This window comes from Drosophila guanche, unplaced genomic scaffold (genome assembly GCF_900245975.1).
Source record: "Drosophila guanche unplaced genomic scaffold, DGUA_6, whole genome shotgun sequence".
In the NCBI taxonomy this organism is placed as follows: domain Eukaryota; kingdom Metazoa; phylum Arthropoda; class Insecta; order Diptera; family Drosophilidae; genus Drosophila; species Drosophila guanche.
The window spans coordinates 6,063,266-6,085,726 of NW_022995743.1; the positions used below are offsets into that span (position 1 = coordinate 6,063,266).

Genomic DNA, 22,461 nt, shown 5'->3' on the forward strand with positions numbered 1-22,461 from the left:
CATTTATGACTTTCAAGCAACAACAGCAGGGAGCAATATATGAGGAGACCTTTGACCGAGAGAAATGCTTATGGAATAAACTCAGCTGAGTCAGGAGCTCTTTAACTGAGACACATACTGGACCAAGGGAAAAACTGCCATCGGGATTTGGCTATTGGATATTGGATGCTAGCAAAAAGAGAGGTGACATTGAGCCATGCTGGAAGACCCCTTCATGACCTACACTTACTCAGTTTAAGTTAGCTAATCTCTTCGCACGACTGTCTTATCGCAACCTTGAACCCCCCCAAGAGAGTCGCCAGTTATTTACCGGCCACAGCCTATTCAAAATAACCCCCCCCAGAAGTAAGACTATAAATTATTCAATCCAAAAAGAGTTGGCCGATAAGATATGACCAATTTAAGTTAGGAAATTCTATGCAACTCACACATTTGGCTGCCAATCTGTCTCATGATCTCCGAACGTGAAAGCTCCCCGGGTGCTGTCGTCAATAAATACCAAAGACTTTGCATCATATGAACCTGGTTGCTATCAGGAGAACAATTAGGTGGAAACCAGCGTGGCTATGACTGTCATAAATCTGCCAAAAGCCACAAAGCTAATCAGAAATAGTATTGGCCATATGTTGGTATATGGGCGGCGGTTTATTACGATCGTAGTCTGCCGGGTTTGTGTAGTGCATAAATAGAGGCCGCGTCTAATCCAATTAAGCATTGGCAATCGATCGAAATGGGAGCACTGGTCAAACTTTTGACGCTCTCCTGCCTGCTGGCCCTTACGCTGCCCACTTTGGCTGAGGTGGGCTGGTGGAAATCGGCGCAGTTCTATCAGATCTATCCCAGATCCTTCAAGGACAGCGATGGCGATGGTGTGGGCGATATCAATGGTGAGTGTTTCCCCGTTCGCACAAGTTCTCAACTGATCTTTATCCATTCTCCTTCGCAGGCATTACACAGCAGTTGGCTTATCTGAAGGAAATTGGCATTACTGCCACCTGGCTCTCGCCGATCTTTACCTCACCCATGGCCGACTTTGGCTATGATGTGGCCAATCTCACCGATATCGATCCAATCTTCGGCACCATGGAGGACTTTGAAAGGCTCTTGGCACGCGCCAAGGAGCTGGACATTAAGATTATCCTGGACTTTGTGCCCAACCACACGAGCGATGAGTGCGACTGGTTTGTTCGTTCGGCGGCTGGTGAGGAGGAGTACAAGGACTTTTATGTGTGGCACACCGGCAAGGTGGTGAACGGCATTAGGCAGCCACCCACCAACTGGATTGGCGTGTTCCGTGGCTCCATGTGGACGTGGCACGAGGGCCGCCAGGCCTACTACCTGCACCAGTTCCATGCCAAGCAGCCGGATCTCAACTATCGCAACCCCAAGGTGGTGGAGGCCATGAAGGATGTGCTCCGTTTCTGGCTGCGCAAGGGTGCTTTCGGTTTCCGCATCGATGCCGTGCCCCATGTGTACGAGGTGCCCGCCGATGCCGATGGCAACTGGCCCGACGAGCCACGCAACGAGTACGTGAACGATCCCGAGGATTACACCTATCTGCAGCACATTTACACCACCGACCAGCCGGAGACCATCGAGCTGGTGTACGCCTTCCGCGAGGTGATCGAGGAAATCGACCAGGAGCTGGGCGGCGACGATCGCATTCTGCTGACCGAGGCCTACTCCCCGCTGAACATCCTGATGCAGTACTACGGCAATGGCACGCATCTCGGCTCGCAGATCCCCTTCAACTTCAATCTGCTGGCAAACATTGGCTTCGACTCGGACGCCTACCACTACTCGGAGCTGATCCACAACTGGCTGGACAACATGCCCGAGGGACAGGTGGCCAACTGGGTGTTTGGCAACCATGACCAGAGTCGCATTGGCTCCCGCCTGGGCGCCGATCGCATCGATGCGGCCAACATGATTGTGCTAACACTGCCCGGCATCAGCATCACCTACCAGGGTGAGGAGATGGGCATGACGGACGTCTACATCAGCTGGGAGGATACGGTGGATCCGCAGGCCTGCCAGGCCAACGAGGAGGACTTTGAGCGCCTCACCCGCGATCCTGTGCGCACGCCCTTCCAGTGGAGCGACGATAAGAACGCTGGCTTCAGCGATGCCCCATCCACCTGGCTGCCCGTGGCCCAGGACTACAAGCTGGTCAATGTCAAGCGTGAGCGCGGCATTGCCCTAAGTCATCTGAACATATACAAGCAGCTGCGTGCGCTGCGTGATGAGCCCACTCTGAGGCAGGGAGATGTCACCGTCAACGCCATTGGTCCCAATGTGTTGGCCTTCAAGCGGTAAGTGGGGCTGGAGAGACCACTGGGCTTTATTATTTTACTAATAACAAATATGGATCTTTCTCTTAACAGCTCTCTGGCTGGCCAGAAGTCCTACATCACTGTCATCAACATCAACGATGATGTTGAATCGATCAATCTGGACTCGGTCTTCACCTCAATCTCCTCGCAACTGCAGTATGTTGTGGTCAACGACAAGAGCGTTCGTCGCAAGAAGTAAGTAGCAATATTATAATCCTTAGAATATGTACTAAAACCATTTCCATATTTCACAGCGATCTCACTTTCTCCAACTCTGTGCTGCTTATGCCCAAGGAAGCTGTCGTGCTGAGCACAGTTTAAATACACCTAAAAAAACACACAACAAATAAAGAAAAATCATTAAGAATATAATTTATAGTTGTACCGCTTTATGAACGCTTATCTTTATGAACGCCCCACGCACGTTAATATAATCAGCGATTAGACGCTCATTTAATTTATGAGGCAATTAGTCAAGATAATGGATTGGCAGATTACCATAACTCACGAACGATAGCCAAATGAAAGTACTTTGGCTTCGGCACCCGGGAAGTATTCACAAGATCGCAGAATTGGCATTTACAGAGTCTATCGATTGCAAAAGTTTACACTACTTAAGTCATATCTGGGGATCTCAAGTGGCTTTTAGTTTGCAATTCACTTGGGTAATTGGCCCTCAGCGTGCCATGTTGTTGATGTGTTGATCGATTTATAGAGCCATGTGCCCACGGGCTGATTGATTTCGAACTTGTTTTATCTTTATGGGGGGACCCCAAGGGACTCCAAGCACAGCCTGATTATGGACAAATAAATAGCAAACGTTTCTTTAAAATAGATTATAATTTATTGCTAGTACTGGTGCGGCTGGTTCAGGCGACCCAGCGTAGAACGACAGCTTCGTAGGGCATAAGCAGAATGCGTTCCCTCAGATCAACAGTTTGGCTAAGGGAGAACAGAAATTAGATCATTATGAGCAGGATAAATGATCAGTGAAGAACTTACCCTTGCTGGTGCGGGGAGTAGGCAGTGGTGAGGACATACTCAAAGACCTTGTCGGCCAGTCCTTCGATTATTTCCATGCCGTTGCCCATGTTCACCAGTATGCGATATTCCTCACTGTACTTGTTTGTGCTGCAAAGGAAATGACTGTAATGATCTTATAACTTGGATTGTTATTCAGTTTCCCTTACCGTATGATCTGCAAGACTTGCTCCGTGATTGCCTCATAGGAGAAGCCGCCTTCCTGCTTGAAGGCTTGGAAAGCGGAGCTGCTCTTCAGCGCCTGCATGCCCTTAAAGATGTTGAGCGATGAACGCGCCACTCCACGTTCGGTCTGGACGTTGAAGCGAACATAGTCGGGATTGAGGGGCAGCCAGGTGCTCTGTCCCTGGGTGAAGTCGGCATTCTGGCCGGCTGTCCACTGCATGGGTGTGCGCTCCCCATCCCGATCTTCGCAGGTGTCGCCGGTGCACTCCACATCCACATTTGACATGCCAATCTCCTCGCCGTAGTAGGTGATCGAGGCACCGGGCAGTGCACTTACGATAACGTTCAACAGATCCACCTTGTGGGCACCCATGCGGTCCGCCACGCGATTGGTGTCGTGGTTGCCCACCACCCAATTGGCTGTCTGGTGCTCCTTCCACATGGTATTCATCCAGTAGTCAATGGAGTTCACTACATCCCGCGCCGTGGAGTAGCCGCTGAGGTACATCAGCTGGAAGTTCATGGGCAGCTGGGTGCCCAAGTGTGTGCCATTGCCGAAGTACGCGCTGAGCGTCTCCACCGAGGAGAAGGCCTCGGCCAGCAGAACCCTGGAGTCGCCACCATTCTCCGCTCGGTACTGGTCCAGGAACGCACGCCACTCGTACATCAGCTCAACAGTGGCGGGCTGATCCTTGGTGTAGATATGATCATGGTAGTCGTAGGCGTCCGGATTGCTACCCCAGCCACTGACGGGCTCGTCGGAATAGGAGCCATCCGCATTGCGGTACTCGTAGATGTGCGGCACCGCATCAATGCGGAAACCATCGACACCCCTATCCAGCCAGAACTTCAGCACCTGCAGCATGTGCTCGCGCACCATGGGATTGGTGAAGTTGAGGTCCGGCTGCTTCACCTGGAACTGGTGCAGGAAGTACTGCTGTCGCGTTTCGTGCCACGTCCACTGTGGACCGCCAAACACGCTGATCCAGTTGCTGGGCGGCTCCCGTTCGCCGGTTTCCGCATTCACCCTGCCATCGTGCCACACGTAGAAGTCATCGTAACCGTCCACGCGGTTGTAAGACTTTTCGAACCACTCATTCTCATCGCTCGAATGATTGGGCACAAAGTCCAGTATGATTTTCACCCCCAGCAACTTGGCCTCCACAATAAGCGCATCAAAGTCATCGAGGTTTCCAAAGATGGGATCAATGTCGAAGAAGTTGGAGATGTCGTAACCAAAATCCGACATGGGCGATGTGAAAACGGGCGACAGCCATGTGGCCGTTATGCCGATCTCTTTCAGGTAGCTCAGCCGCGACGTGATGCCCTGCAGGTCACCGATGCCGTCGCCATTGCTGTCCTGGAAGGAGCGCGGATAGATCTGGTACAGCGATGCGTTCTCCCACCAATCGATATCCGTGCAGCTGACCGTGGCCAGCAGCACTGCGACCAGACACAGATGTGACCACTTTGGCATTTCGCTGACGTTTGAGTGGCTTCAAATCAATTTCGATCGATTTCCTAATAACAATTGGCTGGCATGTCGCATTTGCCGTTGATAAGACCAGAAATTGCCTAGACCAATTGCTAATCTAACAACTTTTTTATCGCAAATGTATTTGTACGATTAAACAACTGCGTGGGTTGGGTTTTCTTTCCCATTCCTGGATATGAACCACCAGCGGCATGTCGTAAATTCATGTTCCATATGAATTTCTAACGAAGAAAAAGAAACCTTCCGAAGGTTGGTCAATAAGTTGCTGCATCCACTTTAAATATTATCTATCACATTCTGCGGCATCTTTTTTGCCATTTAAAACATTAAACTGACTTATTTATAAAGCATTTTTACGCTTGAATCATTATTTAGTTATTTTATGTATGCATGTATGTATGTACGAACACTTATAAATCTGCATGCGACTTATCCCGTTACAGAGTAAACAGAGCTGAGAGCACGACATCGTGAGCAGAGAGAGAGAAAACAGCGGAGAGAAACAGCTGTACATCAAGAACTCACGCATATTTCTGTATACAATATTTGTCCCACTCTAACCCATTACAAAATATTGATCGCAGCCAAACACATACAATAACAACAATCTCGTGTGGAATGCAAGAGTTACAATTATTCTTGTGTTTCTTTTGCTCTGCCAACTTCTTGTTAATCCAACAGCTCTCAAGTAAATTAATTCAAAGTTATTTAATTAGTGCAAAATCACTCACGCTAAAACAATAAGTAGCAGATAGTTTGTTTGCCACATTCTTGTCGTTCATTCAGTGCAACAAAGTTTCAAAATACATAGTTAGTTGCATGCTGGCTGGAATTGGTGTAAAGAATCACCGTTAACGTGCACCATGTTACCGCGGAACAACTTTCAACAATTTAAATTCTCGCTATGCAATTATTCGGATTTATTTCATTCAATACACTCTTTAACTTTTTATCTGATTAATTTACAAAATTAAAATCAACCACAATTTACACAAAATTTGACTCATTAGTGGGCAGATTAACTGTAATTGATGCACCGCTGTTTTCCCACAATGCATGTGTTAATGTATGTATGTATGTTTTAATTGTTGTACAAATGAGGCAGTGGAATATCTGATACAACTTTCAGTGCTTCCACTTTGTCTTTAATAGATTTTTTAATTACTCTACATTCCGGATATAATATATAAATATTTCACACCGAATTGTTGCTATTTTGTAAGTCACGAGACACGGGTTATAGAGGTCAAACGATTAATCCATTCGTTTAAGTTTATTAAAAAACATTTCCTTGTGTTCCTTATCAACAAATTGATAAATTATTTTACTTCAAAAGTTCCATTGCTGATAAACACGTCACTATAGCAGGAGCACTCGTGTGAACAAGAATAATGCACGTACATACATACATACATACTTGCATATGTACGTACATAAATGTTTTGACACATTTTCAATGGCCCCCAGAACATTGTCAAGGCCAATTAGAAAATATTTGTCCACATACTGGACAAGTATGCATGAGTGTTCCGCGGATGAGGATGTTTCAAATGTTTTGGCCGCTCGCTGCCCATCAGCTGACTAATGTCCACTTGAGAGAGTCAGCCACAGCCACTCGAGCAGATACCTGTAGCCCATATCTTGGAATATTACCAGCAATCAGAATTAGTCAATCGCTTTTACGTAAAAATTAGCCGCCTTGGAGGGCGAAAACAATGACAAACCGTGTGAGAACCCATGCCATAGCCGGGTGTTTGCTCAGCCATTCAAATGGCCACTCCAGGCGTGCCCGATCTCGATAGGGAGCTTTGGAGCAGCCTTATCGTCCGGTATAAAAGGCAGCTGGCATTGGCATAGTCCGAACAAAATCGAACAAAATGCGAACGCAGTCAGTGGTTGTGTTCCTGGTGCTGGCCGCCGTTGGCCTGGCCAGAGCCACCGAGTGGTGGGAGAGTGGCAACTACTATCAGATCTATCCGCGCTCCTTCCGCGACTCTGACGGCGATGGCATTGGTGATCTGAATGGCGTCACCGAGAAGCTGCAGTACCTCAAGGATATTGGCTTTACGGGCACTTGGCTGTCGCCCATCTTCAAGTCGCCCATGGTGGACTTTGGCTATGATATCTCGGACTTTTATCAGATCCATCCCGAGTATGGCACCATGGAGGACTTTGAGAATCTGATTGCCAAGGCAAAGGAGGTGGGCATCAAGATCATTCTGGACTTTGTGCCCAACCACTCGAGCGATGAGAATGAGTGGTTCAAGAAATCGGTGGACAGCGATCCCCACTACAAGGACTACTACATCTGGCACGATGGCAAGATCAACGAGGAGACCGGCGAGCGTGAGCCGCCCAGCAACTGGGGCTCCGAGTTCCGCTACAGCGCCTGGGAGTGGAACGATGTGCGTCAGCAGTATTATCTCCATCAGTTCGCTGTGCAGCAGCCCGATCTGAACTACCGCAATCCCGTCGTGGTCGAGGAGATGAAGAACATCATTCGCTTTTGGCTGGCCAAGGGCGTCTCCGGATTTCGCATCGATGCGGTGCCCTACCTGTTTGAGGTGGATCTGGACCGCTACAACCAGTACCCCGATGAGCCGCTAACCAACGACAGTGTGGCCTGCCCGGACCCCGACGATCACTGCTACACGCAGCACATCTACACGCAGAATCTGCCAGAGACCCTCGACATGATCTACCAGTGGCGCGAGTTGGTGGACACGTTCCAGGTCGAGCACGGTGGCGATAAGCGACTGCTCCTGACCGAGGCATACACCAGCTTCGAGACCATGATCCAGTACTACGGCGATGGCGAGCGCAATGGCTCCCACATTCCCTTCAACTTTGACTTCCTCTCGAGCGTGAACAACGCCTCGACGGCCGGCACTTATGTGACGCACATCCAGAAGTGGATGGATGCCATGCCCGAGGGTGTCTACGCCAACTGGGTGCTCGGCAATCACGACAACAAGCGCGTCGCCTCTCGCTTTGGTGTGCAGCGTACGGATCTGATGAACATTTTGCTTCAGACGCTGCCAGGACATGCCGTGACCTACAACGGCGAGGAGCTTGGCATGACCGATGTGTGGATCAGCTGGGAGGATACTGTCGATCCCCCCGCCTGCAACTCCGATCCCGAGCACTACTACGATCGATCACGCGATCCAGCGCGCACACCCTACCAATGGGATGCCTCTTCCAAAGCAGGTGGGTGGAGGATCAGTCGTAGATCTCCTCTGTACTCTTTCCCTTGTTTTATAATTGTTCTTGTGACCTTTTGGCAGGCTTCACCAGCGCCGATCACACCTGGCTGCCCGTGTCCGATGACTACAAGACCAAGAACGCCCTTCAACAGCTGCGTGCTCCCCGTTCCCATTTGCAGATCTTCAAGAAATTGGTGCGCGTCCGCAAGGAGCCGTCCTTCCGCCATGGAGATCTGAACATTCAGGCCCTCGATGATGATATCATCATCTATTCGCGGTAAGTTAAGCAACATTTTCCTGACACCCATCCATCACAAATGCCACTTTGATTACAGCCAAAAGAGCGACAGCGATCTCTATGTGATTGTCCTCAATCTTGGTGGAACTGCCAAGACCATTGACATAACCAAGCACTACCAATTGGGCAGCCAGGCGGAGATTATCACCACCTCCCTGAACTCACAGCACATCGACGGAGATGTCATCAATCCCGCAGCATTTGTGGCCAATCCCTATGTGGGCACAGTACTCGTGGCCGTCAAATAAATTTTGCATTTGCCATCGCGTTAGTGTCGAGTGTTTTTATCAATAAACACAATTTCCTTCTATCTAAATTGTCGATCAATTATTATTTCCAAGGCCCAGAAGTATGCAAAGAGTTTCCAGGAATTGCTTTCTAATATTTATTCAACAACTTATGATCTAGTTCCTCTCTCTCAAGCGAATGTTAAGACCATTTGTGGACTTGAGGATTAACGCGGTGGCAAGTATTGGATCGTATTTTTGGCGATAGGCTTCCTTCTTGATTCTCTCTGCTGTGGGCAGGCCCAAGGTAGTGCTTAGATAGCCATCCCTGGACTCCAGTCCATCCTCTGGGGGTAGCACCACAAAGTTCCTAACAATTTTGGACAGAACCGTCTTGATCTCCAGCAGAGCGAATTTCTGCCCAATGCAGTTTCGGGGACCGGCACTAAAGGGCACATACTCGAAGGGACCAGGTTTCTCCTCCTCAAAGCGCTCGGGCCGGAACTTGTGCGGATCCTTGAACACGCGATCGTTGTAGCCGAGCATCATTAGTCCCAAATTGAGGGTTGTGCCCTTTGGCACAAGTATACCATCTGCAAGAGAGAATAGACCAGTTAACAAGTGGTTTTCCTGTGGGATTCCTGTGGTTTCAGCACTTACCAATGACATGATCGGTCTCGGTGTAGCGGCCGATGACTGGCACACTGGGATACACACGCTGTGCCTCCTTGATGAACAGATCCAAGTACTTCATTTGAGAGATTTCCTGGAATGTGGCATCGCGACCCATCCCATTATCACCCATCACCTCGCGCTGTTCCTCGTACAATTTTCGCTGCTCGTCTTGGTGTCGGGAGAGCAAATAGACGGCAAAAGATATGCCCGAGGTGGTCGTGTCGTGGCCAGCGAATATAAATGTGGAAACTTCCTCGTACAGCTCTTGGGTCGTGAGAGGGCGACCGTCAACTGTTGCTGAGAGTAAGGTATCCAGGAAAGCCATACTCTTGCCCGAGAACTCATCAATCTGGCGCTTTGAAGCGGTTCCCTCTTTGTGGGCATTGACGCGCTTCTCGATGACGTCGTGGGTAAAATCATGCAGAGTCTTCAGCGTCTTGCAGTAAGCGGGATAGTCGGAGGCCAATCGATAGAGCGTTTGATTGCTCTTCCACACATGGAAGGATCTCATGCTGACGTTTTCGCAAATGCTGGACGGGCAGAGATCCAATGGTCAGAAAAGAGAGCTTCCATGTAAAGTCGTTGAATACTTACTCCCTGAATGCCTGCGCAATTTGCGATGTTCGGTTCTCCATTGCGTTTATCGACACTCCCATGGATGTGCTGCAAATTACATCTAGGGTCAAGTAGGCCACATGATCTTGGATATCCAATATGCTATCTCCAGCAGACACTCCCTTCAGCAGTCCCACGAACTTGCTGGAATATTCGTCCATCACCTTGTGAAAGTCCTGCAGTATATTGAAGTGGAAGGAGGGCGTAATCATCTTTCGATGCTTGAACCACTTGCTGCCCGTGCTCGTAATCAGGCCCAAGCCCACCCATGGCTCGCTTAGCTCATAGCTTATTGTTTTTTTTATTAGCGTCCTACTGCTGAGTATATACTGTGGGGATAAATAAGATCGATTAGATGGATTTCCTTGGCTTGTTTCATTACAATTTTGGATGCTCACCTCAAGGAACTTGGGCTTTGTGACCATTATGTTCGGATTAGATCCTATCCAGAAGCAGTAATTTTCCCTATCATACTGGAGCCACCACGAAAATATCTGATCGAGTATTTCTACGGAGCGTATAAGTTAATTAAATGTTTTAAAATATTTATAAACCTGTTTACCTGTTGGATTTTTGCCCATCTGATGAGCATTTCCCACTAAGGGCAATCGTTTCGGCCCAGCGAATCTTTTCAGCACTTGCCTCCGTCTGAAGGTGCTCAACTCCTGGTAGAGCCACAGCAGCAGCGGCAGGGACAAGAAGGCATACAGCAACACCCACATTTTGGATTCCAACGCAGTTTACCTTCCGTTCAACACCGGGTACACTACGAATTTGTTATAAGCTTTTGGTAGGCTTCAGGTTTAAATAGCAGCCCATCCAGCACAATTCTCAGCTGTCTCGCTCTCTATATGTATCTCTGTCTGGCAACAACGTTCGACAAGACAGCGTTCGTTCATCGTGACTAGCCTCTTTGTCGAATTTTTGTTTGTAATGATGATACGGTTTGTCGGACGAGCACCGTCATTGTTAAGTTGCGTTGCTATTCTGTGGATGCCCTTGCTGTAGAATTTATAATCAGTTTCTTTGCTAGTTTTCGTCGCTTCTCGCAGAATATCATTTCTGCTTTAGCAGGGTATTTAGGTTAGCGACTTTCGGCGGCAGTCTTTCCATTGTTTAGATTTGAATTTGCCTAGCTAGCATTGCTTTTCTTTGTTTGAATGTGCTTGGAGAGCATTACCGCTTCAAAAATACTACCTTTGTAGTTATTGCTTAAAGGAAAGTTAACAAATGGCAACGCCAATGTGTAGCCCTTCCTTTAATTTTGCCCAGTCTGGACTGTACATAAATATACGAACTTGAGTCGACATAAATGATTACAAACTCATATTCATATGTACATATTATTGCAAATAATAATGTCTATAAGTGCTCTTCATTTATTACTCATACTACAATGCTATCGCTCTTGTCCGCAGCACTGACCCTCGCAATTCGAAATTGGTTGCGATCGGTTCATTCGCCAAGCCCAAAAATATGCATTCGCCATGTGGAAGGGTGTTCATAAATAATTTCAGAAAATTAAAAGTGGTCCTAGGAATGGTAGAAAAAAATGTACATAATGTACCTTCTGTAAAGTGTGCTGAGCATTGAATGATGTTTCTTTATATGCCAGAATTAAGAGTACTTATTTCAAGTGGATATTCTAAAACCTTTTTTTAAGGCGAAGATAAATGCCATTCTCTGACTTCAGGCTCATCGCGGCCAACAGAATGGGATCGTATTTGTGGCGCTGCAAGTCGCGTTTCTTCTTTTCCTCAGGCCGATATCCCAGGGTAGTACTTATGTACCCATCTTTGGACTCTAGCTCGTCCAGGGCAGGCAGCACTTGGAAGTGGCGAATAATTTTGGACACCACCGTCTTGATCTCCAGCAGAGCGAACTTCTGGCCAATGCAATTGCGGGGACCGGCACTGAAGGGCACATACTCGAAGGGTCCAGGTTTCTGCTCCTCAAAGCGCTCGGGGCGGAATTTATGGGGTTCCTTGAATACACGATCATCGTAGCCGAGCATCATTAGTCCCATATGTAGAGTGGTACCCTTAGGCACGAGGTCACCATCTACAGGAAAGATTAACGCGGTTATCTAGCCTTGTTTTGTCACAAACGTATCAATTTACCAATCACATAGTCCTTCTCGGTGTAACGACCAACGAATGGAACACTTGGATAAATACGCTGCGCCTCCTTGATGAACAGATCCAAGTATTTCATTTGGGAGATTTCCTGGAAGGTTGCTTCCCGACTCAGTCCGGAGTCACCCATCACCTCGCGCTGTTCCTCGTACAATTTTCGCTGCTCGTCTTGGTGTCTGGAGAGCAGATAGACGGCAAATGAAATTGCCGAGGTGGTCGTGTCGTGGCCTGCGAATATAAATGTGGAGACTTCCTCGTACAGTTCCTGCGACGTGAGCGGGCGACCGTCAACTGTTGCTGCAAGTAGGGTGTCCAGGAAAACCAGCTTCTTCCGCGAAAACTCATCGCTCTGACTTGTTGCAGCGGTGCCCTCTTTGTGCGCCTTCAAGCGCTGCTCGATGACATCGTGGGTAAAGTCTTGCAGCATCTTCACCGTCTTCAAGTAGGCGGGATAGTCGGAGGCAAATCGATAGAGCGTCTCGTTGCGTTTCCACGAACTAAATGTTCTTACTTTGATGTTGTAACACATGCTATTAAATATAATATAAATACAAATAAAATACAGATAAAATATAAACAAACAGTCGCAGTACTTACTCCTTGAAGGCATGTACTAATTCAGAGTCTCGGTTTTCCATTGCATTTATCGTTACTCCCATTGCTGTGTCGCATATTATGTCAAGGGTCAGGTAATGGGCCTGCTCCTGAAAATCGAAAATGCTGTCTCCAGCCGCCACTTGCTTCAGGTGGCTGATGAACTGTGTGGACTTCTCGTTCATCACTTCGTGAAAGTCCTGCAGAACATTAAAGTGGAAGGAGGGCGTGATCATCTTCCGATGCTTGAACCACTTGCTGCCCGTGCTGGTGAGCAGACCCAAACCCAGCCAGGGATGGGTGAGCTTATAGACTTCTGCCTTTGTTATTAGTGTCTGACTGCTGAGAATGAACTGTGGAGAATCCAATTATTATATGCTACAAAATGAATGCTTTGCTTACCTCAAAGTACTTGTTACTGGTGACCATTAAATTGGGATAGTATCCAATCCAGTAGCGAAAGTTGCCCCTGCCATGTTGATGCCACCAATCAAACATTTGCTCAATAATCTCTACAAAGTGGAGAGAACAAAGAAACTTATTCCTAATCGCGGCACAGAAATAGCGCCTGATAAGAAGTCTTCACAGGTGCTCAAATACTTAATCAGATCAAAGTCTTTGTGTTACCTGGCGGTGTCTTGCCCAGCTGATGTGCATTGCCCACAATTGGCAGTACTTTGGGTCCCTTGAACTGGTTAAGTATTCTCCTCCTCCTCAGCGACTTTAGCTCCAAATGTGCGAGCCAAAGGAGCGGCAGCGCCAAGATCACATAGAAAGCGAACCACATTTAAGATCCGCACGGCCCACAAAACTCTGCGATTATGAGTGCAGAATATGGCCAGCACTTGGGTTAAGTACTGAAGTGGGCGAATTTTGACAAGTGATTTGAGTTATAATCTGTTCAGGCCCGATAAGGTAGTTGTTGCATTTTGTGTATACAAATAATAGAAAGTTAACAATGCATGATAAAAGTATAAATTACATTTTAAGCAACAGCTCATGACTATATAAAGTTTTTCCTTCCTGCTAAATTAGTTAACAAAACATTTAAAAACTCAAAGAGGTTTGATAAGCAACTGAGCTTTTGATAAGTGTACAATATCCTAGGTCATGTTGTGTTTTTATCTGCTGGGGGTATTTATAATGTAGGTGAAGCTTCCAAGCTTTTCGAATTGCTTATCTGCAGATATCAAGCCAAAGCTTATGCAATCTCTTTCTAATCCACTCTCGACCTTAACTGTACTGAAGCACATGCATTTCATATAATAAGTAAAACAAAATATTAAAAACAACAATAATTATTATTGGTATAAGCCTAAAAGTCTAGTGCCTTTCCTTGAGACGGATAAACAGACCATTCTCGGCTTTAAGGGTCAGCACAGCAGACAGAATGGGATCATATTTGTGGCGCAGCGGGTCGCGCTTCTTCCTTTCTTCCGGACGATATCCCAGGGTACTACTAATGTACCCATCCTTGGACTCTAGCTCGTCCAGGGCAGGCAGCACTTGGAAGTGGCGAATAATTTTGGACACCACCGTCTTGATCTCCAGCAGAGCGAACTTCTGGCCAATGCAGTTGCGGGGACCTGCACTGAAGGGCACATACTCGAACGGTCCTGGTTTCTGCTCCTCAAAGCGCTCGGGCCGGAATTTGTGCGGATCCTTGAACACACGCTCGTTGTAGCCAAGCAAAATGATTGCCAAGTTCAGGGTCGTGCCCTTCGGCACAAGGTCGCCTTCTACAAAATCGAAGCAAATAGTTAGCAAAAGGTTAATTTAGAAACTGCCAATAAACTACCAATAACGTAATCCTTCTCAGTGAAGCGACCGATGAATGGCACACTAGGATACACGCGCTGGGCCTCCTTGATGAACAGATCCAAGTATTTCATTTGGGAGATTTCCTGGAAGGTTGCGTCGCGACTCAGTCCGGAGTCACCCATCACCTGGCGCTGTTCCTCGAATAGTTTTAACTGCTCGTCTTGGTGTCTGGAGAGCAAATAAACGGCAAAGGCCACACCCGAAGTGGTCGTGTCGTGTCCCTCGAACATGAATGTGGAGACCTCTTCGTACAGCTCCTCAGTCGTAAGCGGACGACCATCGATCGTGGAAGAGAGCAGAGTATCGAGGAAGGCCATTTTCTTGCGCGAGAACTCATCACCCTGACTGGCCGAGACTGTACCATCTTTGTGGGCCTTGATGCGCTTCCCGATTATGTCGTTGGTAAAGTCCTGCAGGGTCTTCAGTGTCTTGCAATAGGCAGGGTACTCGGGAGCCAAGCGAAAGAGTAGGTCGTTGCGCTTGAACGGATTGAAGGCTCTCATGTTGATCATGTAGCAAATGCTAAGAAGAGAGAAAAGAGCAGCTGTGTGGAGAGACGAGATGTCAGTCGGTGGTCAGTACTCACTCCTTGAATGCTTGAACAATTGAGGAGCTTCGATTTTCCATTGCATTTACGGACACTCCCATGGCCGTGTCGCAAATCACATCGAGAGTAAAGTAATGGGCCTGGTCCTGAAAGTCGAAAATGCTGTCTCCAGCTGCCACAGTTTTCAGGTGCTTAATAAACTTTGTGGAGTTGTCGTTCATCACTTCGTGAAAGTCCTGCAGTATGTTGAAGTGGAAGGCTGGCGTGATCATCTTCCGATGCTTGTGCCACTTGCTGCCCGTGCTGGTGAGCAGGCCCAGGCCCAGCCATGGATGTGTGAGGTCATAGATATCGGACTTGGAAATCAGCGTCTGACTGCTGAGTATAAACTGGAACAGAACAGTTATTGTTAGATGTAGTTCGATCGGGAGTTGTTTGTGCAGCTTACCTCCAAGTACTTTCTGTTGGTGACGATCACATTGGAGTAGGAGCCAATCCAGAAGCAGAAGTTATCGTTGCCATACTGATGCCACCACGAGAATACCTGGTCGAGAATCACTACAAAGTAAACAGAACAAACTCATTATTAGACGATGCATGCAAACAGGCAACACATTTAGATTGCACATTCGAATTCCAAAGGTTTTCATAGTTTGCATGAGTTAATCATCATTTCGCATTTCGCATATTGACACGCAATATTCTGTCTATATAATCACAGTTAATATTGCTGCCTGTATGACATGAAGTTTTAATTTTTCCAGCAAAGTTTACCCCTGCTATCTTTATAGCAGATTGTGTGCTGCTCATGTAACGAAAAACTATATGTGTATAAGTATATGCTGCCTTGATTTTATCAGTTGCGCTGCAAAATTACTGTTTCTTTATTGCTGTTGTTTGACCGCAAAACAACCCAACTGGAATAACATTGTCTCTGAGTCAAATGCAGTCCATCAGTCACAACGCTATTCGAGATGGGTTGTCCTGGTCCGAGAAGAGATCCCTCGATGCAACTGGAACGGGAACTGCAACTGCACCTACCTGTGGGACTCTTGCCAGCCTGATGGGCATTTCCCACAATGGGCAGCCGGCTAGGCCCCCTGAATTTATTCAGAGCTCTCCTTCGCCGAAACGTGGTCAGCTCCAGATAGACCACTAAAAGCACTGGCAGCGCCAGCAGCACGTACAACACGATCCACATTTTCGATCAAACACTGTCTGAACCTTTTCGTACGCACGGAGCTACAAAAATGGGAACGTAATGTGATCGTCGCTGGCCTTATATACAAATGATTCGAGTCTGATTTCTCACTCCAGTAAGCTCTCGCTTGTCCTCTCTCTTACACACTCTCTCTTTGTCTTTCCCACTATCGCTGGCCAGCTGCCAAAATCTTTTGAGTAACTACACTGCATACATATGCATATGCGTATGCACATACATATGTATAGATGTGTGTGCACGTATTTTGATGCGTTCAGCGTGACTCGGCGTTTACCAATTCCAGTTTTGGACTATTGTGATCCATATTAGCTAATAACGGTGCTGAATTTGGCGGGGTGGGCGTGCGTGGTCATTGTGAATAGCACTTTACAGATTCTATAAATATTTTGTTGATTTGTATTAACGCACAATAATCTCCAACATTATTCCATTTTCCCATACAACTTCGATTTTTTCTCAAAGCAATTAAGAAAGAGAAGAATAAAGACACGAAAACGGTAAACAAATGACAGGAACATACAAACATACACACATAAATTCAGATGCACACATCACTTGGAGCTAAAGAGAGTTGGTGGACCAAGTCTCAAATTTGCTCTCTTTCCCAATGACAGAGAACCAGAAATCAGACATCAATGCAAGAGTGTTATTACACACATCCATGTTGTATTATACAGTTGTTTTTACATACCGTTATGCCTAAAAGTATGCGCTTTAACGGAGCTTCAAGTTGTGTGTTTGATTTGAACTTCTTGTGATTTGGTTTATGGTTTCCTTTTGCAACGTTCTTTTAATTGCGCTGCTCGCGAAGCGCAATCGAAACTCATCGAAAATGAGAGAGGCAATCAAGCGATCCTCTCAGAGAGCGTCTTGAGTGTGGGCACTAGAGATGGGACTATTGAGATGTCTCTGCCGTGAGCCTACTAAATTCACATAATGGCATCAAAAATGTGTTAATATTATAGAAAATATATTAGTTAATCGAACAAATATTTGCTGTAGAAAACTTACAATGGAAAACGAAAAAATACTAAGAAATCATTCAAGCTAGTTTAGCATAATCAAGAGAAACATCGCATATCGCAAACATATCGCTCAAATTGTGCTGCTCAAGTTGCTTTCTCCATTTCCATTAGTCGCTAATTCCATTTCGATTCTGTTTCGCAAACAAATACATAAATATTCGTAAATAAATAAGTGCCGCGTCTCACCGCCAGCGTCAGAAACCGTTTTAGACTTTGGAGCCACACAGCAAAGTGAGTCAAGTTCTGCACCTTGGGTAGGGCAGTGCAATTAGCATTATAATTTACCGACAGGAGCATGTCATAAAGAACTACCAAGTTGATTGGCTAATTGATAGTGTTATTTGAAGCACTTGCCGAACAGCTAATAATAGTTGACTACCAGAAAACAGCACACAAACACACCCCCAAACAACACTTTAGTAGGCCGACGAAGAAAGTTCGGTTAAGATAAGCTATCGATGGGGTTATCGGTGGGAAGCATTTGTCACCCACTTCCACCAACTATGTATAATCAGTTTTGCAGGTTGAGCAAACAGTTGGAAAAGAATTGTAGCGGCGAACAGTTGAACGGGACATCATGTTTCTGATAGCAATTGCCATAATTTTGGCCACCATTTTGGTGTTCAAGGGTGTGAAGATATTCAACTACATAGACCACATGGCTGGCATTATGGAAATGATACCGGGACCAACGCCCTACCCATTTGTGGGCAATATCTTTCAGTTTGGTCTGAAGCCAGCGGGTGAGTAGTCGTCATATTAATCATTCCAATCTATTCCCTGCCTATATTTATGCACTCTTTAAGTTTCGTTCGATAATACATCTCCACTCGTGTGTATGTAGCTTTGGTTGGATCGAATTGCACGTTTGCTGTGCTGGGAATTGCACATTTTATTTATCCGAAATGCATTCGAATTGTTTTGGGAATAGGATTTACTTCTTCGTTTCTGGCACAACGAATTGTGTTTTTGATTTTGCTCTCTCTATAGATGTATATTCATTCTCATCAAGTTCTCGACACAATTCCCAAGTGCTTTTCCACGGCACAGCCAAATAATTCGTTCTTGTTTTGGCTCTGCCTCTGAGCGTGCCTAAAGTAATCATGCCAAATGCACAATGGCCTGGGACTAGCACAGAGAATGGGAGTAGATAGGCGGATGCTGCACAACAACTGATAGTTTTGCATGCTTCGATGGTTACTTACTACCAGGCAGAGCCTGGAAGCCTGTTGTTGTCCATTGAATGGGTCCTCTCTCTCTCTCTCTCTCTCTCTCTCTAGCCAGCTTAGAATGCTCTTCAATTGGATTCGGCTGCTCAAATGCATGAGCCGTGAAGCAAAGAGAAATGCAAGTTAAGCCGCTCGGGGCTATACCCCTCAATCATTTTTCTCTGCCAACCACTTTATGGCAACTTTGAGCTTCTAACAAATCACATGTTGAGGCTCAGCCGCAAAAGTGGCCCAAAAACTTCCAGGCTCTTACATGGTCCTAAATTAGATGTAAATGAAAACTCCAGCTACCAGGCAACTGCAAGTTTTACGAAAGTCAAGTGACAGGCTGCCTGCCTGCCGTGCACGACTCCTGGCCACCATCTCGAGTGCAGTTTCCACAACAGATTTGGGATGGCAAAATTAAAGTGTGGAGTGGCTTACTTGTTACTTTTTATTTCCCCACAGAGTACCCGAAAAAGCTATTGCAGTATTGTCGGAAATATGATTTCCAGGGATATCGTTCACTCGTCTTCCTGCAGTATCACATGATGCTTAGTGATCCAGCGGAAATTCAGGTGAGTACCGTAAACCCCACTCTTGGACCAACTCCTCCAACCAACTCACGTGTATGCATTTGGTAGAACATTTTGTCGAGCTCATCGCTGCTGTACAAGGAGCACTTGTACTCCTTTTTGCGACCCTGGCTGGGCGATGGTCTGCTCACCAGCTCCGGTGCCCGCTGGCTGAAGCATCAAAAGCTCTACGTGCCGGCATTTGAGCGCTCGTCCATTGAGGGCTATCTGCGTGTGGTTCATCGCACAGGCGTAAAATTTGTTCACAAACTCAATGAACTGACGCAGACACAGGAGATGTTCGATGCCCAGGAGCTGGTGGCCAAATGTACGCTGGATATTGTGTGTGGTAAGTGAAGGATAGCATTCGACACACCAAAAACTTTTCACATTTCTCATGTCGAAGTTTTCCGGAGAAGTAGAGTCTTGTGACTCTCCTGCGTTACTGTGTTGTTTCTTTTTATATTTTGTTATTTATTATGTACGTTTTACAGATAAGATTTATTACATAGAAAATGGCTACAAGTGCCGCAGATTGTAGGAAAAAGTTTACGAAGCTACTTTCCCCTTTCTGATATTCTACGGTTGAGATGGTTTATTTTTTTGGTTGAAAGTGGGAGTGGGAGTTCACTAAGTGGGAGTAATTTATTGAGCATTTTGCAGTTTCATCTGGCCGGTTCGTTTAGCCTCCACTTGACGATACTTAAGACTGAAGTTCTGCCAGTTCTCTATATCATTTCTTTGCTCTTTTTGCTGCAGAGAACGCCACTGGGCTGGCCAGCAACTCACTCAGCGGCGAGCCATCGGATTTGCATGGGGCCATCAAGGAGTAAGTTTAATCTGTGCAAGGTCATGAGTCGAGTGGCTTTTACCATCTTTACCCCATCCCTGCAGCCTCTGCGATGTCGTCCAGGAGCGCACCTTCAGCATCGTGAAGCGTTTCGATGCACTTTTCCGCCTCACGTCCTACTACATGAAGCAGCGCAGAGCTCTGTCACTGCTTCGCAGGGAAATCTTTCGAGTAAGTACCTCCAGCAGCACGAATTGGCTGACGGTGCTTTCATTTTTCCTCTTTTTTTCTCTCTCTGTAGACTATTACGCAGCGACGCCAGCAACTGGCGGAGGAGAAGCCAAGTGGGCAAGGTGGCAAACAAATCAATAAGCCATTCCTCGATGTCCTCTTGGCTGCCAAGCTGGATGGACGTGCCCTCAAGGAACGTGAAATTATAGAGGAAATTTCCACATTTATATTTGCAGTAAGTGTTTCCATTCCAAGTGATGTTCCGCTGCATTAAATGGGGGTTTTTCCCATTGATATATAGGGCCACGATCCGGTTGCTGCTGCCATTTCCTTCACGCTGTACACACTCTCGCGGCATCCGGAGATTCAGCAGCGAGTTTTCGAGGAGCAGCAGCGCATCTTTGGCCAGGATCTGTCCACAGAGGCGAACATAGCTAAGCTGGATCAGATGCGCTACCTTGAGCTGGTCATACGCGAGACGCTGCGTTTGTATCCGTCTGTGCCGCTGATAGCGCGAACCAACCGCAAGCCCATCGACATTAGTGAGTAGCTGGACATGGGACATCTGGGTCGTCGGGAGACTCATTTTGTTTCTTGCAGATGGCACCAAGATAGCCAAACGCACCACCGTCATTATGTGTCTAATTGCCATGGGCTACAATGAGAAGTACTTCGAGGAGCCGTGCGTCTTCCGTCCCGAGAGATTCGAGTGCGCAGGCGCAGATGTTGGCATTGAAGCGTACAAAAGTGTTCCCTTTAGTGCGGGGCCCAGGCGTTGCATAGGTAGGAATGATAGCTAACCTAACACATCGACTAAATTGATCCGTTTCCCAACCGTTTTGCAGCTGAAAAGTTTGCCATGTACCAGCTGAAGTCGCTGCTGTCCCAGCTGGTGCGCAACTTTGAGATTCTGCCCGCCATCGATGGCTTGTCGTCCGGCATCAATGATCATTCCCAGGTGGAGTGCGTGCCCCAAAGCGAGTACGATCCAGTGCTGAATATTCGCGTGACTCTGAAGTCCGAGAATGGCATACTAATCCGGCTGGGCAAACGGTCAGCCGTGGCGTAACTTAACCCGAACGTGTTTTAGTCTAAGAAGTTAAATTATATATCTAAAAATATATATGTACATATGTCCCAGACATTCTGCAGCTTTGTTTAGCACACAAAACCATCAGCGTGGACTTGGCAAATGTTTCATTTTGTTTAGCACTTCATTAAGTAGTCGCTGCTAATGAATATTCATTTGGGGACTCGCTAGTTTCGCTTTCATTTCATTGCATAAGTCACAAAGTATACAAACAAATGTATTTGGTAATCACAAAGGTAGCTTACCAGTTTATAACATGGCCTTGGCTATAGAATTATTCTACATGCCATTCCCCGAAACCACTGATGAATGACGAGCAGCAGGGAACCTTCAGCTAACCCCTTAGAACACTTTTGTTTCAGTTTCGTTAATTGTATTTATTCGTACAGCATGCTGTTCAGATCCTAACTATAATGCAGCAAGTGAGGATAATCCGGGTCCAAACTTGCTGTTTCGAGTCCGTTGTGCAGTCCTAGAGGATGATACGCTTATTCCTTGCTGGGGTGAGCCTGGATCCAGGCCAGAGACTTCAGGATAGCCTCTGGGATTGGTGGGCCAACGGGCAGCAGATCGCTGGTGGGCTGGTAACCGTTCTCATCGGCCTTGTAGGCAACGCGAACATGGACACCCTCGGGGGAGACCCACTCGTAGACACCATCGATGTTTCCGTGCACATCACCAACAGCCTGGGAGGCTGTGCCGTCGCTGAGGGACAGCACCGTCTTGAAGCCATCGGGATTGACGTCGTTGATCAGCTCCTTGACCTCGGCATTCTCGATGGCGGCCACAAGGGCGGCAAGGGAGCAGATAAGCAGCTGTAAGAGATTGATCATTGACTAGAGTCAAATCATTGATCACGACCCAGACGATTAGCTACTTACGATCTTGAACATTTTGTATTTGATTGTCTGACTAGAGAACTTGTGAGACTGATGCCAAAATAAATGCGAATGTCGCTTTTATACACACGAATCGTGGATCTGTGAAGCCTCGAAGCTGATGCAACCCGTTTTCAATTAACATTTCGATTTCGCATAATCTTTTTCAGCTTATCATATTCTTCGCACGTGTAGACTTGTCTGCTGCACTTTTTTGTTTTAACTCTCCTATGCAAATGATTATAAAAAAAAAATTCTCTCAGCAGATTCCTTGATCCAGTGGCATTTTC

The 22,461-nt window shown here is 46.7% G+C and overlaps 8 protein-coding genes across 8 annotated transcripts; 3 read left to right on the forward strand and 5 right to left on the reverse strand.

The window, feature by feature from the left end:
• The first annotated feature begins 697 nt into the window (after positions 1 to 697).
• Positions 698 to 2,705, forward strand: LOC117591854 (maltase A3). The gene is made up of 4 exons (XM_034285222.1): positions 698 to 887; positions 947 to 2,312; positions 2,385 to 2,528; positions 2,588 to 2,705. Exons 1-4 carry the CDS (start codon positions 731 to 733, stop codon positions 2,652 to 2,654), a joined length of 1,734 nt encoding a protein of 577 aa, XP_034141113.1. The 5' UTR covers positions 698 to 730; the 3' UTR covers positions 2,655 to 2,705.
• A 453-nt stretch (positions 2,706 to 3,158) lies between these two features.
• LOC117591855 (maltase A2) lies at positions 3,159 to 5,065 on the reverse strand. Its single transcript, XM_034285223.1, has 3 exons — positions 3,524 to 5,065; positions 3,336 to 3,464; positions 3,159 to 3,275 (listed from the first exon to the last, which is right to left on the reverse strand). Exons 1-3 carry the CDS (start codon positions 5,014 to 5,016, stop codon positions 3,203 to 3,205), a joined length of 1,695 nt encoding a protein of 564 aa, XP_034141114.1. The 5' UTR covers positions 5,017 to 5,065; the 3' UTR covers positions 3,159 to 3,202.
• Positions 5,066 to 6,889: 1,824 nt separating this feature from the next.
• Positions 6,890 to 8,809, forward strand: LOC117589695 (maltase A1). Its single transcript, XM_034281895.1, has 3 exons — positions 6,890 to 8,244; positions 8,322 to 8,517; positions 8,576 to 8,809. The coding sequence occupies exons 1-3, from the start codon at positions 6,912 to 6,914 to the stop codon at positions 8,784 to 8,786; spliced, it is 1,740 nt and encodes a 579-aa protein (XP_034137786.1). The 5' UTR covers positions 6,890 to 6,911; the 3' UTR covers positions 8,787 to 8,809.
• A 100-nt stretch (positions 8,810 to 8,909) lies between these two features.
• On the reverse strand, positions 8,910 to 10,777 carry LOC117589938 (cytochrome P450 4e2-like). The gene is made up of 5 exons (XM_034282264.1): positions 10,618 to 10,777; positions 10,454 to 10,563; positions 10,035 to 10,384; positions 9,426 to 9,970; positions 8,910 to 9,358 (listed from the first exon to the last, which is right to left on the reverse strand). Exons 1-5 carry the CDS (start codon positions 10,775 to 10,777, stop codon positions 8,943 to 8,945), a joined length of 1,581 nt encoding a protein of 526 aa, XP_034138155.1. The 3' UTR covers positions 8,910 to 8,942.
• Positions 10,778 to 11,628: 851 nt separating this feature from the next.
• Positions 11,629 to 13,691, reverse strand: LOC117589850 (cytochrome P450 4e2-like). The gene is made up of 5 exons (XM_034282144.1): positions 13,412 to 13,691; positions 13,187 to 13,296; positions 12,788 to 13,137; positions 12,176 to 12,720; positions 11,629 to 12,116 (listed from the first exon to the last, which is right to left on the reverse strand). Exons 1-5 carry the CDS (start codon positions 13,569 to 13,571, stop codon positions 11,701 to 11,703), a joined length of 1,581 nt encoding a protein of 526 aa, XP_034138035.1. The 5' UTR covers positions 13,572 to 13,691; the 3' UTR covers positions 11,629 to 11,700.
• Positions 13,692 to 14,022: 331 nt separating this feature from the next.
• Positions 14,023 to 16,401, reverse strand: LOC117589780 (cytochrome P450 4e2). Its single transcript, XM_034282019.1, has 5 exons — positions 16,194 to 16,401; positions 15,601 to 15,710; positions 15,192 to 15,541; positions 14,583 to 15,127; positions 14,023 to 14,523 (listed from the first exon to the last, which is right to left on the reverse strand). Exons 1-5 carry the CDS (start codon positions 16,351 to 16,353, stop codon positions 14,108 to 14,110), a joined length of 1,581 nt encoding a protein of 526 aa, XP_034137910.1. The 5' UTR covers positions 16,354 to 16,401; the 3' UTR covers positions 14,023 to 14,107.
• A 1,527-nt stretch (positions 16,402 to 17,928) lies between these two features.
• Positions 17,929 to 21,345, forward strand: LOC117591847 (probable cytochrome P450 4ad1). Its single transcript, XM_034285212.1, has 9 exons — positions 17,929 to 18,142; positions 19,076 to 19,185; positions 19,252 to 19,531; positions 19,942 to 20,011; positions 20,077 to 20,203; positions 20,274 to 20,438; positions 20,505 to 20,745; positions 20,804 to 20,986; positions 21,049 to 21,345. Exons 1-9 carry the CDS (start codon positions 17,977 to 17,979, stop codon positions 21,270 to 21,272), a joined length of 1,566 nt encoding a protein of 521 aa, XP_034141103.1. The 5' UTR covers positions 17,929 to 17,976; the 3' UTR covers positions 21,273 to 21,345.
• Positions 21,346 to 21,649: 304 nt separating this feature from the next.
• LOC117583347 (larval cuticle protein III/IV-like) lies at positions 21,650 to 22,251 on the reverse strand. The gene is made up of 2 exons (XM_034271620.1): positions 22,175 to 22,251; positions 21,650 to 22,108 (listed from the first exon to the last, which is right to left on the reverse strand). The coding sequence occupies exons 1-2, from the start codon at positions 22,184 to 22,186 to the stop codon at positions 21,782 to 21,784; spliced, it is 339 nt and encodes a 112-aa protein (XP_034127511.1). The 5' UTR covers positions 22,187 to 22,251; the 3' UTR covers positions 21,650 to 21,781.
• Between the last annotated feature and the right edge of the window lie 210 nt (positions 22,252 to 22,461).

Bases quoted from the DNA above. Each gene is read 5' to 3' on its own strand.
- LOC117591854 (XM_034285222.1), top strand. From the start codon at position 731: ATGGGAGCACTGGTCAAACTTTTGACGCTCTCCTGCCTGCTGGCCCTT. The intron at 2,313-2,384 runs GTAAGTGGGGCT...TTCTCTTAACAG, and splicing joins AATGTGTTGGCCTTCAAGCG to CTCTCTGGCTGGCCAGAAGT. The intron at 2,529-2,587 runs GTAAGTAGCAAT...CATATTTCACAG, and splicing joins AAGAGCGTTCGTCGCAAGAA to CGATCTCACTTTCTCCAACT.
- LOC117591855 (XM_034285223.1), bottom strand. From the start codon at position 5,016: ATGCCAAAGTGGTCACATCTGTGTCTGGTCGCAGTGCTGCTGGCCACG. The intron at 3,465-3,523 runs GTAAGGGAAACT...TTTCCTTTGCAG, and splicing joins CAAGTCTTGCAGATCATACG to CACAAACAAGTACAGTGAGG. The intron at 3,276-3,335 runs GTAAGTTCTTCA...GTTCTCCCTTAG, and splicing joins TACTCCCCGCACCAGCAAGG to CCAAACTGTTGATCTGAGGG.
- LOC117589695 (XM_034281895.1), top strand. From the start codon at position 6,912: ATGCGAACGCAGTCAGTGGTTGTGTTCCTGGTGCTGGCCGCCGTTGGC. The intron at 8,245-8,321 runs GTGGGTGGAGGA...ACCTTTTGGCAG, and splicing joins GGATGCCTCTTCCAAAGCAG to GCTTCACCAGCGCCGATCAC. The intron at 8,518-8,575 runs GTAAGTTAAGCA...CTTTGATTACAG, and splicing joins GATATCATCATCTATTCGCG to CCAAAAGAGCGACAGCGATC.
- LOC117589938 (XM_034282264.1), bottom strand. From the start codon at position 10,777: ATGTGGGTGTTGCTGTATGCCTTCTTGTCCCTGCCGCTGCTGCTGTGG. The intron at 10,385-10,453 runs GTGAGCATCCAA...TTATCCCCACAG, and splicing joins CAAAGCCCAAGTTCCTTGAG to TATATACTCAGCAGTAGGAC. The intron at 9,971-10,034 runs GTAAGTATTCAA...CTGCCCGTCCAG, and splicing joins ATTGCGCAGGCATTCAGGGA to CATTTGCGAAAACGTCAGCA.
- LOC117589850 (XM_034282144.1), bottom strand. From the start codon at position 13,571: ATGTGGTTCGCTTTCTATGTGATCTTGGCGCTGCCGCTCCTTTGGCTC. The intron at 13,138-13,186 runs GTAAGCAAAGCA...GATTCTCCACAG, and splicing joins CCAGTAACAAGTACTTTGAG to TTCATTCTCAGCAGTCAGAC. The intron at 12,721-12,787 runs GTAAGTACTGCG...TATATTTAATAG, and splicing joins TTAGTACATGCCTTCAAGGA to CATGTGTTACAACATCAAAG.
- LOC117589780 (XM_034282019.1), bottom strand. From the start codon at position 16,353: ATGTGGATCGTGTTGTACGTGCTGCTGGCGCTGCCAGTGCTTTTAGTG. The intron at 15,711-16,193 runs GTAGGTGCAGTT...TTTACTTTGTAG, and splicing joins GGCTGGCAAGAGTCCCACAG to TGATTCTCGACCAGGTATTC. The intron at 15,542-15,600 runs GTAAGCTGCACA...GTTCTGTTCCAG, and splicing joins CCAACAGAAAGTACTTGGAG to TTTATACTCAGCAGTCAGAC.
- LOC117591847 (XM_034285212.1), top strand. From the start codon at position 17,977: ATGTTTCTGATAGCAATTGCCATAATTTTGGCCACCATTTTGGTGTTC. The intron at 20,012-20,076 runs GTAAGTTTAATC...CCATCCCTGCAG, and splicing joins TTGCATGGGGCCATCAAGGA to CCTCTGCGATGTCGTCCAGG. The intron at 20,439-20,504 runs GTAAGTGTTTCC...ATTGATATATAG, and splicing joins TTTCCACATTTATATTTGCA to GGCCACGATCCGGTTGCTGC.